Genomic DNA, 18,372 nt, shown 5'->3' with positions numbered 1-18,372 from the left:
AAGACGCGAAGTGTGTTGCGCATGCGCAGAGTAAATCTCCTCGCATTCGGGGTTTGTTTCGTCTTCGGTTAGTGAGAGATTTGTGAGATTTTGTGAGATTTTGTGGAATAAAAGCTGTAAAGTGCAGGAGAACTCGGACTCATCATGCCTGAGCGCGAGAGTAAGTGTGCTGGAAATGGCTTTATTATTTTGTTAGAAGCTGTAAAACGTGCAGTAGCTAATCTCAGAGTTAGCATGTTTTGCTAGCGCGGTGTTCTGGAGCGTTGATAAAAACAAACAGGAAATTAATTTCATATAAAACATGCAGTGTTTCTGTTATTACTTGTATATTATATATTTATGGATTTATTGCTGTATATACGTTCGTCAACCATTTTAAGAACAATAGTACGCTATCTGGCTAATATGTTGATGATTTAAGGTGATCAGTTCAATCCCTATGGGTTTCTTGCTCACTTTTAAGGGCACTACACGGGACAATACATAGAACACTACACGGGACAATACATAGAACACTACACGGGACAATACATAGAACACTACACGGGACAATACATAGAACACTACACGGGACAATACATAGAACACTACACGGGACAATACATAGAACACTACACGGGACAATACATAGAACACTACACGGGACAATACATAGAACACTACACGGGACAATACATAGAACACTACACAGGACACACTCCTACAGCCCCTCAGGACAGGAACTCTGTGTATTTCTGGTGTAGGAATCAGCCTGTGTCTTGGATTTTCACTTAAACTCTGTGTGTGTGTGTGTGTGTGTGTGTGTGTGTGTGTGTGTGTGTGTGTGTGTGTGTAGCGGAGCTGTACTCCAACCCTCTGGCTCCAGATGGTCATGAAGTGGAGGATCATCGCTCAGCACTGCAGTGAGTTTGGACCGCTGTGTGTGTGTTTTGGTGTTTAGGAGACAGAAGGAGTGTGTACATCACACTCACTATAAAACACACACCACTGACCCTTCTCTTTTGTCCTGTTTGTCCATTTTCAGATCCAAACTCACCAATGAGGACTTCAGAAAACTCCTGATGACCCCCCGGGCCACGCCCTCATCGGCACCACCCTCCAAATCACGCCATCATGAGTACGGCTGAGATTTATTTTGTGTGTGTGTGTGTGTGTGTGTGTGTGTGTGATGGTCTCTGTGATGGTCTCTGTGATGGTCAGTGTCAACACCATGGCGCTCTACACACTGCACCCTATCTAGTACACTATAGAGTCATGTGTTCAGATCTCTACATTAACCTCCTGTGTTCTGTTCATCAGGTTTAATGTGAGATATAAAGAATTTAGCACCCTATCTAGTAGGGATGCAACAATACAGTTAACCCACGGTTCAATATGTACCGCGGTTTTTACCCACGGTTTTGGGTTCGGTTCGGATGGCTTGGCAAATTAAAGGTTCTTTTCCATTATTCTTTGTTTAGGTGACAGGAACAGTAAGTATGTTAAGAAGAAAAAAACTGTTTTTAGTTGCAGTTCTCTTTATTTTACTTAAATGCAAAAAACCAATTGTACACATTCATAGTGTACTGAAAATAGTGAGATATAAAAATTAGCGCTTGTATGACTTTATTACGGGTTTGGACGGCGCTCTTTATTCCCAATCCGCTCTGTAATGACCAGTCACTGTGAGAGAACTCTCTGTAATGACCAGTCACGGGGAGAGAACTCTCTGTAATGACCAGTCACGGTGAGATAACTCTCTGTAATGACCAGTCACGGTGAGAGAACTCTCTGTAATGACCAGTCACGGTGAGAGAACTCTCTGTAATGACCAGTCAGGGTGAGAGAACTCTCTGTAATGACCAGTCAGGGTGAGAGAACTCTCTGTAATGACCAGTCAGGGTGAGAGAACTCTCTGTAATGACCAGTCAGGGTGAGAGAACTCTCTGTAATGACCAGTCAGGGTGAGAGAACTCTCTGTAATGACCAGTCAGGGTGAGAGAACTCTGTTACCCCCGAGGTCCAGCTATCTGTTATTAGAGCAAGACTTTGTGCTTTATCCAAAGCGTTTTCAATTTTTTTGCGTGTTTTTTTCGTAGAGGTCGGGAAAAAAGGCTCCCGCTTCCACACAGTGATATCTCTGGGTGATGGAGCTGTAGATGTGTGGTCATGTTGAAGTATTTCCATGTCCGTATCTAACTCGTGTGGAACACTGCTTAAACACAGTCATGTTTTGTTTAGCGTTTTTGTTTCATCAGCATCATGGTCAACAACAAATGTCCCCACACCACAGATCTGAATCCCAGAGCTGCTTCCTCGTGTTCCTGTCTCACTTCACCTCTCTCCAGGGTTAGAGTGAAATCTGACACCAGCATCACAAGCATGGTCACCGCCCCTAACTTTAGCGCTCACTGATTGGATATTTACTCGCGGGGAGGCGTGTCTGTCTCAGCACGTAGACATACAGTACAGGCAAGGAGGAAGTACAGAGAGTAATAAACACACAGGAGGTATAGAGAGTAATAAACACACAGGAGGTACAGAGAGTAATAAACACACAGGAGGTACAGAGAGTAATAAACACACAGGAGGTACAGAGAGTAATAAACACACAGGAGGTACAGAGAGTAATAAACACACAGGAGGTACAGAGAGTAATAAACACACACAGGAGGTACAGAGAGTAATAAACACACAGGAGGTACAGAGAGTAATAAACACACACAGGAGGTACAGAGAGTAATAAACACACACAGGAGGTACAGAGAGTAATATAGCGCATTATTATTATTATTATTTTAAAACGCATGGTTATTATTGGTTTAAAGAAAAAACCGCAGTTCATGCATGCGTATTGAACCGTGGAGGTCGTACCGAATGCTTCAATATTATATTGAGTATTGTGGCATCCCTACTATCTAGTGCACTACACGTTACACTCATCCTGTTCCTTCTGTAAGTATTAGTGCACTACTATATATTCACTTACGCTGTGTTTTTATTTACAGTAAAGTCATAAATCTACATGATGTAGAGTCATAATGATGATGAAGTCCTCCTTCCTGTCTTTAGGAAACATTTCCCCCCTTCCTCCCTCTCTGTGCCCTACATCACTACCTCTCTTGCCTAATAAGTGCACTCTGTGAGTTTTGTTTACGTTTGTACTTCTGTCTCCCAGAATGCCTCGAGAGTATAATGAGGATGAGGATCCTGCTGCTCGCAGGAGGAAGAAGAAAAGGTGTGTGTTCTTTTACATTCCTTTAAATCATCTCTCTGTGTTTTTCTCTAAAATGGAATCTGTAGGATTTGGAAGTCAGTCCCTACGCCCTACCTAGTGCACTAGATTTCCAACAGAGTCACTTCACCTTATAGTCTATACATGTGATAATCTAAACTCTGTGTGTGTACAGTTATTACGCTAAGCTGCGGCAGCAAGAGCTGGAGAGGGAGCGGGAGTTAGCGGAGAAGTACAGAGACCGCGCCCGAGAGAGACGAGACGGAGTCAATAAGGACTACGAGGAGACGGAGCTCATCAGCACTACTGCCAACTACAGAGCAGTGGGACCAACCGCTGAGGCGTGAGTGTGTGTGTGGGGGGGGGGAGTGTGTCGGGGGGGTGTGAGAGAGGGGGAGTGTGTGTGTGTGTGTGAGAGAGAGAGAGGGAGTGTGTGTGTGTGTGTGAGAGAGAGAGAGGGAGTGTGTGTGTGTGTGTGAGAGAGGGGGAGTGTGTGTGTGTGTGTGAGAGAGGGGGAGTGTGTGTGTGTGTGAGAGGGGGAGTGTGTGTGTGTGAGAGAGGGAGAGGGAGTGTGTGTGTGAGAGAGAGGGAGAGGGAGTGTGTGTGTGAGAGAGAGGGAGAGGGAGTGTGTGTGAGAGGGAGTGTGTGTGTGAGAGAGAGTGAGAGGGAGTGTGTGTGTGAGAGAGAGGGAGAGGGAGTGTGTGTGAGAGAGAGTGAGAGGGAGTGTGTGTGAGAGGGAGAGGGAGTGTGTGTGTGTGTGAGGGAGAGGGAGTGTGTGTGAGAGTGAGAGGGAGTGTGTGTGTGAGAGAGTGAGAGGGAGTGTGTGTGAGAGAGAGAGTGAGAGGGAGTGTGTGTGTGAGAGGGAGTGAGAGGGAGGGAGTGTGTGTGTGAGAGAGTGAGAGGGAGTGTGTGTGTGAGAGAGAGGGAGAGGGAGTGTGTGTGTGTGAGAGGGAGAGGGAGTGTGTGTGTGAGGGAGTGAGAGGGAGTGTGTGTGTGTGAGAGAGAGTGAGTTTGTGTGAGAGGGAGAGTGAGTGTGTGTGAGAGGGAGAGGGAGTGTGTGTGAGAGAGAGTGAGAGGGAGTGTGTGTGTGAGAGAGAGAGGGAGTGTGTGTGTGAGAGAGAGAGGGAGTGTGTGTGTGAGAGAGAGAGAGGGAGGGAGTGTGTGTGTGTGTGAGAGAGAGAGGGAGGGAGTGTGTGTGTGAGAGAGAGAGAGGGAGTGTGTGTGTGTGTGAGAGAGAGAGGGAGTGTGTGTGTGAGGGAGAGTGAGAGGGAGTGTGTGTGTGAGAGAGAGTGAGAGGGAGTGTGTGTGTGAGAGAGAGTGAGAGGGAGTGTGTGTGTGAGGGAGAGTGAGAGGGAGTGTGTGTGTGAGAGAGAGTGAGAGGGAGTGTGTGTGTGAGAGAGAGTGAGAGGGAGTGTGTGTGTGAGAGAGAGGGAGAGGGAGTGTGTGTGTGAGAGAGTGTGTGTGAGAGAGAGGGAGAGGGAGGGAGTGTGTGAGAGAGAGGGAGAGAGTGTGTGTGCGAGAGAGAGAGAGAGGGAGAGGGAGTGTGTGTGAGAGAGAGTGAGAGGGAGTGTGTGTGAGAGGGAGTGTGTGTGTGTGTGAGGGAGAGGGAGTGTGTGAGAGAGTGAGAGGGAGTGTGTGTGAGAGAGAGAGTGAGAGGGAGTGTGTGTGTGAGAGGGAGTGAGAGGGAGGGAGTGTGTGTTTGAGGGAGAGGGAGTGTGTGTGTGAGGGAGTGAGAGGGAGTGTGTGTGTGTGAGAGAGTGAGAGGGAGGGAGTGTGTGTTTGAGGGAGAGGGAGTGTGTGTGTGAGGGAGTGAGAGGGAGTGTGTGTGTGACAGAGTGAGAGGGAGTGTGTGTGTGAGAGAGAGAGAGGGAGTGTGTGTGTGAGAGAGAGAGAGGGAGTGTGTGTGTGAGAGTGAGAGAGAGAGAGGGAGTGTGTGTGTGAGAGAGGGAGTGTGTGTGTGAGAGTGAGAGAGAGAGAGGGAGTGTGTGTGTGTGAGAGAGAGTGAGAGGAAGTGTGTGTGTGTGAGAGAGGGAGAGGGAGTGTGTGAGAGAGTGAGAGGGAGTGTGTGTGAGAGACAGTGAGAGGGAGTGTGTGTGTGAGAGAGTGAGAGGGAGTGTGTGTGAGAGAGAGAGGGAGTGTGTGTGAGAGAGAGAGAGGGAGAGGGAGTGTGTGTGAGAGAGAGAGTGAGAGGGAGTGTGTGTGTGAGAGGGAGAGTGAGAGGGAGTGTGTGTGTGAGAGAGAGTGGGAGGGAGTGTGTGTGTGTGAGAGGGAGAGGGAGTGTGTGTGAGAGGGAGAGGGAGTGTGTGTGTGAGGGAGAGGGAGTGTGTGTGTGTGAGAGAGAGTGAGTGTGTGTGAGAGGGAGAGGGAGTGTGTGTGTGAGAGAGGGAGAGGGAGTGTGTGTGTGAGAGAGGGAGAGGGAGTGTGTGTGTGAGAGAGTGAGAGGGAGTGTGTGTGTGAGAGAGAGGGAGAGGGAGTGTGTGTGTGAGAGAGAGTGAGAGGGAGTGTGTGTGTGAGAGAGGGAGAGGGAGTGTGTGTGTGAGAGAGAGGGAGAGGGAGTGTGTGTGTGAGAGAGAGTGAGTGTGTGTGAGAGAGAGAGTGAGAGGGAGTGTGTGTGAGAGAGAGAGTGAGAGGGAGTGTGTGTGTGAGAGGGAGAGGGAGTGTGTGTGTGAGAGAGGGAGAGGGAGTGTGTGTGTGAGAGAGAGAGAGGGAGTGTGTGTGTGAGAGAGGGAGTGTGTGTGAGTGAGAGAGAGAGAGGGAGTGTGTGTGAGAGAGAGAGAGGGAGAGGGAGTGTGTGTGAGAGAGAGGGAGAGGGAGTGTGTGTGTGAGAGAGAGGGAGAGGGAGTGTGTGTGTGAGAGAGAGGGAGAGGGAGTGTGTGTGTGTGAGAGGGAGAGGGAGTGTGTGTGTGAGAGAGAGAGGGAGAGGGAGTGTGTGTGTGTGAGAGGGAGAGGGAGTGTGTGTGTGAGAGAGAGAGGGAGAGGGAGTGTGTGTGTGAGAGAGAGGGAGAGGGAGTGTGTGTGAGAGGGAGAGGGAGAGGGAGTGTGTGTGTGAGAGAGAGGGAGAGGGAGTGTGTGTGAGAGGGAGAGGGAGTGTGTGTGTGAGAGAGAGTGAGTGTGTGTGAGAGGGAGAGGGAGTGTGTGTGTGAGATAGAGGGAGTGTGTGTGAGATGGAGTGTGTGTGTGAGAGAGAGTGAGATGGAGTGTGTGTGTGAGAGAGAGGGAGAGGGAGTGTGTGTGTGTGAGAGAGAGAGAGTGAGAGGGAGTGTGTGAGAGGGAGTGTGTGTGTGTGAGAGGGAGTGTGTGTGTGTGTGTGAGAGGGAGTGTGTGTGTGTGAGAGGGAGTGTGTGTGTGAGAGAGAGGGAGGGAGAGGGAGTGTGTGTGTGAGAGACAGTGAGAGGGAGTGTGAGGGAGAGGGAGTGTGTGTGTGAGAGAGGGAGGGAGAGGGAGTGTGTGTGTGAGGGAGGGTGTGTGTGTGTGAGGGAGTGTGTGTGTGTGAGAGAGAGAGAGTGAGAGGGAGTGTGTGTGTGTGAGAGAGTGAGAGGGAGTGTGTGTGTGTGAGAGAGTGAGAGGGAGTGTGTGTGTGTGAGAGAGTGAGAGGGAGTGTGTGTGTGTGAGAGAGTGAGAGGGAGTGTGTGTGTGTGAGAGGGAGTGTGTGAGAGAGAGTGAGAGGGAGTGTGTGTGTGAGAGGGAGTGTGTGTGTGAGAGACAGTGAGAGGGAGTGTGTGTGTGAGAGAGAGAGAGAGAGAGAGAGAGAGAGAGAGGGAGTGTGTGTGTGTGTGTGTGAGAGAGAGAGGGAGAGGGAGTGTGTGTGTGAGAGAGAGTGAGGGGGAGTGTGTGTGTGAGAGAGAGGGAGAGGGAGTTTGTGTGTGAGAGAGAGTGAAAGTGAGTGTGTGTGTGAGGGAGAGTGAGAGGGAGTGTGTGTGAGAGAGAGTGAGAGGGAGTGTGTGTGTGAGAGAGAGGGAGAGGGAGTGTGTGTGTGAGAGAGAGTGAGAGGGAGTGTGTGTGTGAGAGAGAGTGAGAGGGAGTGTGTGTGTGAGAGAGAGGGAGAGGGAGTGTGTGTGTGAGGGAGTGAGAGGGAGTGTGTGTGTGACAGAGTGAGAGGGAGGGAGTGTGTGTGTGAGAGAGAGGGAGAGGGAGTGTGTGTGTGAGAGAGTGAGAGGGAGTGTGTGTGTGAGAGAGAGGGAGAGGGAGTGTGTGTGTGAGAGAGAGGGAGAGGGAGTGTGTGTGAGAGGGAGAGGGAGTGTGTGTGTGAGGGAGGGAGAGGGAGTGTGTGTGAGAGGGAGAGGGAGTGTGTGTGTGAGGGAGAGGGAGTGTGTGTGTGAGAAAGAAGGAGTGTGTGTGTGAGAGAGAGGGACAGGGAGTGTGTGTGTGAGAGAGAGTGAGTGTGTGTGAGAGAGAGAGTGAGAGGGAGTGTGTGTGTTAGGGAGTGAGAGGGAGTGTGTGTGAGAGGGAGTGTGTGTGAGAGGGAGAGGGAGTGTGTGTGTGAGAGAGAGTGAGTGTGTGTGAGAGAGAGAGTGAGAGGGAGTGTGTGTGAGAGAGAGAGTGAGAGGGAGTGTGTGTGTGAGAGAGAGGGAGAGGTAGTGTGTGTGTGAGAGAGAGGGAGAGGGAGAGGGAGTGTGTGTGAGAGGGAGTGTGTGTGTGAGAGAGAGGGAGAGGGAGTGTGTGTGAGAGAGAGTGAGAGGGAGTGTGTGTGAGAGAGAGGGAGAGGGAGTGTGTGTGAGAGGGAGAGGGAGTGTGTGTGAGAGGGAGAGGGAGTGTGTGTGTGGGAGAGGGAGAGGGAGTGTGTGTGTGAGGGAGAGTGAGAGGGAGTGTGTGTGTGAGAGAGAGTGAGAGGGAGTGTGTGTGTGAGAGAGAGGGAGAGGGAGTGTGTGTGTGAGGGAGAGGGAGAGGGAGTGTGTGTGTGAGAAAGAAGGAGTGTGTGTGTGAGAGAGAGTGAGAGGGAGTGTGTGTGTTAGGGAGTGAGAGGGAGTGTGTGTGAGAGGGAGTGTGTGTGAGAGGGAGTGTGTGTGTGAGAGAGAGGGAGAGGGAGTGTGTGTGAGAGAGAGAGTGAGAGGGAGTGTGTGTGTAAGAGACAGTGAGAGGGAGTGTGTGTGTGAGAGAGAGGGAGTGTGTGTGTGAGAGAGAGGGAGTGTGTGTGAGAGGGAGAGGGAGTGTGTGTGAGAGGGAGAGGGAGTGTGTGTGTGAGGGAGAGGGAGAGGGAGTGTGTGTGAGAGGGAGAGGGAGTGTGTGTGTGAGAGAGAGTGAGAGGGAGTGTGTGTGTGTGTGTGAGAGAGAGTGAGTGTGTGTGAGAGGGAGAGGGAGTGTGTGTGTGAGAGAGAGTGAGAGGGAGTGTGTGTGTGTGAGAGGGAGAGGGAGTGTGTGTGTGAGAGAGAGGGAGAGGGAGTGTGTGTGTGTGTGAGAGAGAGTGAGTGTGTGTGAGAGAGAGGGAGAGGGAGTGTGTGTGTGAGAGAGAGGGAGAGGGAGTGTGTGTGTGAGAGAGAGGGAGAGGGAGTGTGTGTGTGAGAGAGAGGGAGAGGGAGTGTGTGTGTGTGAGAGAGAGGGAGAGGGAGTGTGTGTGTGAGAGAGAGGGAGAGGGAGTGTGTGTGTGAGAGAGAGGGAGAGGGAGTGTGTGTGAGAGAGAGTGAGAGGGAGTGTGTGTGTGAGAGAGAGGGAGAGGGAGTGTGTGTGAGAGAGAGTGAGAGGGAGTGTGTGTGTGAGGGAGAGTGAGAGGGAGTGTGTGTGTGAGAGAGAGTGAGAGGGAGTGTGTGTGTGAGAGAGAGTGAGAGGGAGTGTGTGTGTGAGAGGGAGAGGGAGAGGGAGTGTGTGTGTGAGGGAGAGGGAGAGGGAGTGTGTGTGAGAGGGAGAGGGAGTGTGTGTGTGAGAGAGAGGGAGAAGGAGTGTGTGTGTGAGGGAGTGAGAGGGAGTGTGTGTGAGAGGGAGTGTGTGTGAGAGGGAGAGGGAGTGTGTGTCAGAGAGAGAGTGAGAGGGAGTGTGTGTGTGAGAGGGAGAGTGAGAGGGAGTGTGTGTGTGAGAGAGAGTGAGAGGGAGTGTGTGTGTGAGAGAGAGGGAGTGTGTGTGTGAGAGAGAGTGAGTGTGTGTGAGAGGGAGAGGGAGTGTGTGTGTGAGGGAGAGGGAGTGTGTGTGTGAGGGAGATGGAGAGGGAGTGTGTGTGAGAGGGAGAGGGAGTGTGTGTGTGAGAGACAGTGAGAGGGAGTGTGTGTGTGAGAGAGAGGGAGAGGGAGTGTGTGTGTGAGAGAGAGTGAGAGGGAGTGTGTGTGTGAGAGAGAGTGAGAGGGAGTGTGTGTGTGAGAGGGAGAGGGAGAGGGAGTGTGTGTGTGAGAGGGAGAGGGAGAGGGAGTGTGTGTGTGAGAGAGAGTGGGAGGGAGTGTGTGTGTGAGGGAGTGTGTGTGTGAGAGAGAGGGAGAGGGAGTGTGTGTGTGAGAGAGAGGGAGAGGGAGTGTGTGTGTGAGAGAGAGGGAGAGGGAGTGTGTGTGTGAGAGAGAGGGAGAGGGAGTGTGTGTGTGAGAGAGAGGGAGAGGGAGTGTGTGTGTGAGAGAGAGAGAGGGAGTGTGTGTGTGTGTGAGAGAGAGGGAGTGTGTGTGTGTGAGAGAGAGTGGTAGAGACACACCCCACAGTAAAGAACACTATTTGTGTGTATCAGACGCCGTCCTGCTCTTCATTCACACACCCCTAATTACAGAAGTCATGCAGTCGTGTTTCAGATTATTAACTTGAGCTTTTGTGTGTGTTTGTGTGTGTTTGTGTGTGTGTGTGTTTGTGTGTGTGTGTGTTTGTGTGTGTGTGTGTTTGTGTGTGTGTGTGTTTGTGTGTGTTTGTGTGTGTGTGTGTTTGTGTTTGTGTGTTTGTGTGTGTGTGTTTGTGTGTTTGTGTGTGTGTTTGTGTGTGTGTGTGTGTGTGTGTTTGTGTGTGTGTGTGTTTGTGTGTGTGTGTTCCAGGGATAAATCAGCAGCAGAAAAACGTCGTCAGTTGATCCAGGAGTCTAAGTTCTTGGGTGGTGATATGGAGCACACTCACTTGGTGAAAGGTCTGGATTTCGCCCTGCTGCAGAAGGTAACGTCTCAGTGAAGAACCTCGTAAACCTCACAGAACTGTCCACTTTCACACTTGTGTGAAGCTGAGAGGAACTTGACTCAGAACTCCTCTGCAGTTCCTCAGAGTGTTTAAATCCTGACCAGCAATAACTCTGTGTCCTGAGTTCATCAGCATGCAGGAGATGATGTGTGGATGATGCTCCTCATCCTCTGTATGATGTGTGAGGAAGATCTCTAGCTCAGTGTGGTGATGAGCTAATGATTTGGGGGGGGGGTGTGTGTGTGTGTGTTCAGGTGAGAGCTGAGATCACCAGTAAAGAGAGAGAGGAAGAGGACATGATGGAGAAAGCACAGAAAGAAGCCAAGTATAACACACACACACACACACACACACACACACAGTGTGCATGATATATTTCATGACATTAATATGATTTTCGTGATTGTGTGTTGTGTTTTGTAGAAAAGATGAAGATCCTGAGCAGAAGATTGAGTTTAAGACTCGTCTGGGTGAGTGCGTGCATGTTCGTGTGCGTGCGTGTTCGTGTGCGTGCGTGTTCGTGTGTGCGTGTTCGTGTGCGTATTCGTGCGCGTGCGTGTGCGTGCGTGTTCGTGTGCGCGCGCGTGTTCGTGTGCGCGCGTGTTCGTGTGCGCGCGTGTTCGTGTGTGTGCGCGCGTGTTCGTGTGTGTGTGCGCGCGTGTTCGTGTGTGTGCGCGCGTGTTCGTGTGTGTGTGCGCGCGTGTTCGTGTGCGTGCGTGTTCGTGTGCGTGCGTGTTCGTGTGTGCGTGTTCGTGTGCGTATTCGTGCGCGTGCGTGTGCGTGCGTGTTCGTGTGCGTGCGTGTTCGTGTGCGTGCGTGTTCGTGTGTGTGCGTGTTCGTGTGTGTGTGCGTGTTCGTGTGTGTGTGCGTGCGTGTTCGTGTGCGTGCGTGTTCGTGTGTGTGCGTGTTCGTGTGCGTGCGTGTTCGTGTGTGCGTGTTCGTGTGCGTATTCGTGCGCGTGCGTGTGCGTGCGTGTTCGTGTGCGTGCGCGTTCGTGTGCGTGCGTGTTCGTGCGTGTTCGTGTGTGCGTGTTCGTGTGTGTGTGCGTGTTCGTGTGTGTGTGCGTGCGTGTTCGTGTGCGTGCGTGTTCGTGTGCGTGCGTGTTCGTGTGTGCGCGTTCGTGTGTGTGCGCGTGCGTGTTCGTGTGCGTGCGTGTTCGTGTGTGTTCGTGTGTGTGCGCGTGCGTTCGTGTGCGTGCGTGTTCGTGTGCGTGTTCGTGTGCGTGCGTGCGTGTTCGTGTGCGTGCGTGTTCGTGTGCGTGCGTGTGCGTGCGTGTGTGCGTGCGTGTTCGTGTGCGTGCGTGCGTGTTCGTGTGCGTGCGTGTGCGTGCGTGTTCGTGTGCGTGCGTGTTCGTGTGCGTGCGTGTTCGTGTGCGTGCTCGTGTGCGTGTTCGTGTGCGTGCGTGTTCGTGTGCGTGCGTGTTCGTGTGCGTGCGTGCGTGCGTGTTCGCGTGCGTGTGTGCGTGCGTGCGTGTGCGTGCGTGTGTGCGTGCGCGTTCGTGTGCGTGCGCGTGCGTGTGCGTGCGCGTGCGTGTTCGTGTGCGTGCGTGTTCGTGTGCGTGCGTGTTCGTGTGCGTGTTCGTGCGCGTGCGTGTTCGTGTGCGTGCGTGTTCGTGTGCGTGTGTGCGTGCGTGTTCGTGTTCGTGTGCGTGTTCGTGTGCGTGCGTGTTCGTGTGCATGCGTGTGTGCGTGCGTGTTCGTGTGCGTGCGTGTTCGTGTGTGCGTGCGTGTTCGTGTGCGTGCGTGTTCGTGTGCGTGCGTGTGTGCGTGCGTGTTCGTGCGTGTTCGTGCGTGTTCGTGTGCGTGCTCGTGTGCGTGCTCGTGTGCGTGTGCGTGTTTGTGCGTGTTCGTGTGTGTGCGTGTTCGTGTGCGTGTTCGTGTGCGTGCGTGTTCGTGTGCGTGCGTGTTCGTGCGTGTTCGCGTGCGTGTTCGTGTGCGTGTGTGCGTGCGTGTTCGTGTGCGTGCGTGTTCGTGTGCGTGCGTGTGTGCGTGCGTGTTCGTGCGTGTTCGTGTGCGTGCTCGTGTGCGTGCTCGTGTGCGTGTGTGCGTGTGTGTGCGCGTGTTCGTGTGTGCGCGTGTTCGTGTGTGCGCGTGTTCGTGTGTGCGCGTGTTCGTGTGTGTGCGTGTTCGTGTGTGTGCGTGTTCGTGTGTGTGCGTGTTCGTGTGTGCGTGTTCGTGTGTGTGCGTGTTCGTGTGTGTGCGTGTTCGTGTGTGCGTGTTCGTGTGTGTGCGTGTAAAAGATTCAGTAAGTTTCAGTATTATAATAATTTCTGCCCTGTTCTGTGAGCCAGTCAGCTGAAGCACATGTATGAAGCTCCCTGTATGTATGTGTGTGTGTGTGTGTGTGTGTGTGTGTGTGTGTGTGTGTGTGTGTGTGTGTTTCCACAGGCAGGAACATTTACCGTATCCTGTTTAAGGGGCGTCAGATGGAGAGGAACGAGTTGTTCCTGCCTGGGCGGATGGCCTACGTGGTGGACCTGGAAGACGAGTACGCGGACACAGACATTCCCACTACGCTCATCCGCAGCAAGGCCGACTGTCCCACCATGGAGGTGCTGAGCCACTGACCCACCCACAGCATCTCTCTCAGACGTGTGGACAGACAGCTGGGCAGAAATGTAGCAGAGGATCAGGAATGAAAAGCAGATGTGGACTTGGGACTGTAGATGGACAGAGAGAGAGTTTTCTCAGAGAAATCAGGGTTTGAGTTAGAATAGAGACTGAGAGAGACAGATACAGGTGGGGTGTGTGCGTGTGAGAGAGAGAGACAGACATGAGATGAAAGAATCTATAGACAGATTTTTGGATAGACAGAATGACTGACAGGTTTATATTTCTTAGTACACTCTTTATCATACCTGTGCTAAATTAACTGTGTGTGTGTGTGTGTCCAGGCGCAGACCACTCTCACCACTAATGACATTGTGATCAGTAAACTCACCCAGATCCTCTCCTACCTCAGACAGGGGACACGCAACAAGAAGCTCAAAAAGAGGGATAAAGGTCTATCTGTCTCTCACTGTTTGTCACTCTGTCTGTCACTTTGTCTGTCCGTCTGTTACTGTCTGTCACTCTGTCTATCACTTTGTCTGTCTGTCTATCTATCACTCTGTCTGTCTGCCCTCTGAAATGTTCTGTTTCTAATTTCAGTGTATACCAGTGTATGTAGACCTGATATGTTGTTGTGTTGTTTGTTTGTGTTTGTGTAGGAAAGCTAGATGAGCGAAAAGCCCCTGAAGCTGACCTGAAGTGAGTCTCAGTCTTTTCCCTTCTCTCATACACATTACAGTATGGATTTAGTGTCACATACAGTGTTCTACTGTGTGTGTGTGTGTGTGTGTTTAATGACTGTGATGCTACAGTATCTTTGATGATATCGGAGACTACATCCCCACCACATCCAAATCCACACGGGATAAAGAGAAGGAACGTTACCGAGAGAGGGAGAGAGACCGGGAGAGAGACCGGGAGAGAGAGAGGGAGAGAGAGAGGGAGAGAGAGCGAGAAGAAGAGAAACGACATCACAGTTACTTCGAGAAACCTCGAGCTGATGATGAGGTGAAGAACATCACTACACTACACTACACTACACACACACATGAGATCCATAATCTCTAAAACACAGCTGAACATCTCACTGCCTCAGTGTTGTTGCATCATCACTTATCCCAGCCAATCTGCTGCCTCAATGCACACCTGTGTAACACACCCAGGGAAAAGGGGTGGGGACTCAGAAATCAGGATGTGAGTGTGTGAGTTTTTTGCTGATCTGTCTTTCCTGTTTCTCTCCACAGCCTGTCGAAATAGACAAAGGTAAATATAAATCATTTTACTCTGCTGGTGCGCGTCTGTCTGTCTGTGTCTTTGTATATGTGTGTCTGTGTGTATATCTGTGTGTATATCTGTGTGTGTATGTGCCTGTGTGTGTGTTTGTCTGTCTGTATGTGTGTGTGTGAGAGAGTTGATAGATATGAGATAAACAGTATAATTTGCTCAGATCACATGTTACAAAAATAAAATAAAATAAGAAGTGTGTTGCAGCAGGATGTTACTGTAGTACAGCTGCAGCACTGCCCCCTAGCGGTCACTGTTAATATCTAACAAATTTAATTTTTAAAAATTTTTCCTCTTTATATTTTTTGTATAAATATAGTTCTTGGCTTTGTTTATTGAGAATCTCCTGAGCTCTGTGTGAGATGAAGGTTGGAGTGTTAGTGATGTTTTACTCTCTCTCTTCACCCATGGTTTCCCTGTCCAGGTCCGGGGTCAGTGAAAGACCAGCTGAAACTCATCAATGAGAAATTTGCAGGAACCGCAGCAGCAACAGAGTGGCAGCAAACATATCCTTCATTCACTGATGTTATGAGCTGATGTACACACACACACTCCATACCCCCCCCCAACACACACAAAAACACATACACACACTACACACACACTCCATACACACACACAGAGCTGATCCTTCATCCATTGTGTTTGTATTTGTTCACACCTTAACTTCTCCACACAGCTGGGACGAGACGTGAGGAGAAACACGTAGGAGATTTCTTTGGAATGTCCAATAGTTATGCTGAGTGTTACCCTGCTACGTGAGTGTACACACACACACACACATACTCACACAAATATATAGACATAATTCCTGATACATGTTTCTTTTTTTCTGTGTGTTTGTGTAGGATGGATGACCTGGCAGTGGACAGTGATGAAGAGGTCGACTACAGCAAGATGGACCAGGTGAGTACAGTGTGTGTGAGTTGTAATAGTGCATGCCACAATTATACACAGTGTTACACTGTAAGGTTTCACAGTAACTGTGTGTGTGTGTGTTTCAGGGCAATAAGAAGGGACCTCTGGGCCGCTGGGACTTTGACACACAGGAGGAATACAGCGACTACATGAACAACAAAGAGGCTTTACCAAAGTAAGAGTGCACACACACACAGGGGTTAGTGGAAAACATCAGTGAGAGCTGAACCCCATGTATTTATACACACCACAGTATTGTGTATTTTTGTATTAATCTGATGTGTATGTTGGTCAGAGCTGCATTTCAGTACGGAATTAAAATGTCTGAAGGCAGAAAGACACGACGTTTTAAAGAGACCAACGAGAAAGCAGAGCTGGACCGACAGTGGAAGAAAATCAGCGCTGTGAGTCTTTACACACTGATTTTATTTTGTGTGTGTATACACAGTATCTCACAGAAGTGAGTACACCCCTGACATTTTTGTAAATATTTTATTATATCTTTTCATGTGACAACACTGAAGAAATGACCCTCTGCTCCAGTGTACAGTAGTGAGTGTCCAGCCTGTATAACAGTGTAAATTTGCTGTCCCCTCAAAATAACTCAACACACAGACATTAATGTCTAAACCGTTGGCAACAAAAGTGACTCCACCCCTAAAGCCTAGTTCACACTACAGGATTTTAAGCCCGATTTGTAAATTAACGAGCTGACCGACAGATCGGTCTGTGATCGTGGGAAAATCAGCGGGTGATCAGCGCTCGGCAATCTTTGTGTGATCTACTCAACGACGCATCAAAAAGGCTCACTGACGCGTCTCTGACACCTCACAGACAAAATCCAGATATCTGACATGTTAAATATCTGGGACGGTCGGCCGACTCCACATCACGTGGTGTCAGTTGTAGCTGCGACCTCCAGCCAATGAGAGAGCAAGTCAACAGAGGTGAGGTCACTGGAAGAAAAGCAGCAGCAGCAACATGGCTTCAAAAATAGTGTGAACACAACATTTATTTTAATAAATTAACATTTATTTAGAGCGAGACTCCTGCCGACGTCCATTTTTAAAACAAACCTCTACCGAAAGTCTCACGTCATTTCCGGATCCACCTGTCGCGTGTGTTTTCGTGACAAAACGTGGTTTGGGGACGGCGTTGAGGCGTTGAGTGACAAGAGTTGTTGTCAGATGGTGTGGTGTACGACGCCCTCTTGTGGATCATTTACGAAGCGTCGCTTAGTGTGAACACCACAAGGACAAAAAGACACAGTGAAGTCATGTAGTCTGAACAGAAAAGCGATCTGCTGACGGTTAAAGTCTTGTAGTGTGACCAGGCCTTAAGTGGAAATGTCCAAATTGGGCCCAATTAGCCATTTCCCCTCCCCAGTGTCATGTGACTCGTTAGTGTTACAAGGTCTCAGGTGTGAATGGGGAGCAGGTGTGTTAAATTTGGTGTTATCGCTCTCACACTCTCTCATACTGGTCACTGGAAGTTCAGCATGGCACCTCATGGCAAAGAACTCTCTGAGGATCTGAAAAAAAGATTTGTTGCTCTACATAAAGATGGCCTAGGCTGTAAGAAGATTGCCAAGACCCTGAAACTGAGCTGCAGCACGGTGGGCAAGACCATACAGCGGTTTTACAGGACAGGTTCTACTCAGAACAGGCCTCACCATGGTCCACCAAAGAACTTGAAGGGGTGGGGGGTCAGCTGGTCAGAGGGGTGGGGGGTCAGCCGGTCAGTGCTCAGACCATACGCCACACGCTGCATCAAATTGGTCTGCATGGCTGTCGTCCCAGAAGGAAGCCTCTACTAAAGAAGATGCACAAGAAAGCCTGCATACAGTTTGCTGAAGACAAGCAGACTAAGGACGTGGAACACTGGAACCATGTCCTGTGGTCCGATGAGACCAGGATAAACTTATTTGGTTCAGATGGTGTCAAGCGTGTGTGGGGGCAACCAGGTGAGGAGTACAAAGACAAGTGTGTCTTGCCTACAGTCAAGCATGGTGGTGGGAGTGTCATGGTCTGGGCCTGCATGAGTGCTGCCGGCACTGGGGAGCTACAGTTCATTGAGGGAACCATGAATGCCAACATGTACTGTGAAGCAGAGCATGATCCCCGCCCTTCAGAGACTGGGCCGCGGGGCAGTATTCCAACATGATAACGACCCCAAACACACCTCCAAGATGACCACTGCCTTGCTAAAGAAGCTGAGGGTAAAGGTGATGGACTGGCCAAGCATGTCTCCAGACCTAAACCCTAAGGTGGGGGAGCGCAAGGTCTCTAACATCCACCAGCTCTGTGATGTCATCATGGAGGAGTGGAAGAGGACTCCAGTGGCAACCTGTGAAGCTCTGGTGAACTCCATGCCCAAGAGGGTTAAGGCAGTGCTGGAAAATAATGGTGGCCACACAAAATATTGACACTTTGGGCCCAATTTGGACATTTCCACTTAGGGGTGGAGTCACTTTTGTTGCCAGCGGTTTAGACATTAATGTCTGTGTGTTGAGTTATTTTGAGGGGACAGTAAATTTACACTGTTATACAGGCTGGACACTCACTACTGTACACTGGAGCAGAGGGCGGTTCTTCAGTGTTGTCACATGAAAAGATATAATAAAATATTTACAAAAGTTAGAGGGACGTACTCACTTTTGTGAGATACTGTGTGTATATATATATATATATGTGTATATGTGTGTGTTATATATGCACACACTCGCCCCTTTACACTTCACACACACACCCACCAGTGTCACTGGAGAATAAGGAGCAGAACACCGGTCCATTTGGTTGGTCCAGTGTTCACTGGACACTGCGTATCTTCATTCAGATCCCTCACACTTTTTTCTTTAATCCTCAGATCATTGAGAAGAGGAAGAAGCTGGAGGCGGATGGGTAAGTAACAGGAAGTGACCTCATCATACAGAATTCCATACAGCTGTTCTGCGTTATCTTTGATCTAATTAAAGTTGTCTGTTTTCCAGGGTGGATGTGAAGAGGCCAAAATATTAGAAATATTAGTGTGTGTGTGTTACTGAAATGTAGATGTGCTGTGATTAGTCGGATGAGTGAACACGTCTCATCACCAGTGACATGCACACTGATCACACACTGATACAGTGTGTGTGTGATGTCTTTCTCTGTGTTTCAAAAATGTTTTCTTCATTTGATCAGTTACCATGTGGCTTAGTAAAACACACACACACCTTCCACAGTGTTAATGGACATAAAGTCTTTTACTCGATACGTGTGATGTTAGCTGTATAAATATTATAGCCACAGAATGAGAGTAAGATCAGATTCAGTAATAAAGAGATAAAAGAGAAGAGAGTCC

The 18,372-nt window shown here is 50.0% G+C and overlaps 1 protein-coding gene across 1 annotated transcript; it reads left to right on the top strand.

Annotated features, from left to right (window-relative positions):
• On the top strand, nucleotides 1-18,368 carry ik (IK cytokine). The gene is made up of 20 exons (XM_058415663.1): nucleotides 1-160; nucleotides 836-902; nucleotides 1,025-1,117; nucleotides 3,158-3,217; nucleotides 3,390-3,557; nucleotides 10,147-10,261; nucleotides 10,537-10,607; nucleotides 10,706-10,752; nucleotides 12,670-12,833; nucleotides 13,176-13,284; nucleotides 13,491-13,530; nucleotides 13,644-13,839; nucleotides 14,076-14,094; nucleotides 14,540-14,622; nucleotides 14,794-14,873; nucleotides 14,964-15,021; nucleotides 15,120-15,208; nucleotides 15,329-15,437; nucleotides 17,899-17,933; nucleotides 18,023-18,368. Exons 1-20 carry the CDS (start codon nucleotides 145-147, stop codon nucleotides 18,048-18,050), a joined length of 1,647 nt encoding a protein of 548 aa, XP_058271646.1. The 5' UTR covers nucleotides 1-144; the 3' UTR covers nucleotides 18,051-18,368.
• Nucleotides 18,369-18,372: the final 4 nt, after the last annotated feature.

This window comes from Hemibagrus wyckioides, linkage group LG18 (assembly GCF_019097595.1).
Source record: "Hemibagrus wyckioides isolate EC202008001 linkage group LG18, SWU_Hwy_1.0, whole genome shotgun sequence".
Taxonomy (NCBI): domain Eukaryota; kingdom Metazoa; phylum Chordata; class Actinopteri; order Siluriformes; family Bagridae; genus Hemibagrus; species Hemibagrus wyckioides.
Note: the sequence above shows the minus strand (reverse complement) of the source record. Positions and strands in the feature narration are given on the sequence as shown.

Bases quoted from the DNA above. Each gene is read 5' to 3' on its own strand.
- ik (XM_058415663.1), top strand. The intron at 3,558-10,146 runs GTGAGTGTGTGT...TGTGTGTTCCAG, and splicing joins GTGGGACCAACCGCTGAGGC to GGATAAATCAGCAGCAGAAA. The intron at 13,285-13,490 runs GTCTATCTGTCT...GTGTTTGTGTAG, and splicing joins GCTCAAAAAGAGGGATAAAG to GAAAGCTAGATGAGCGAAAA.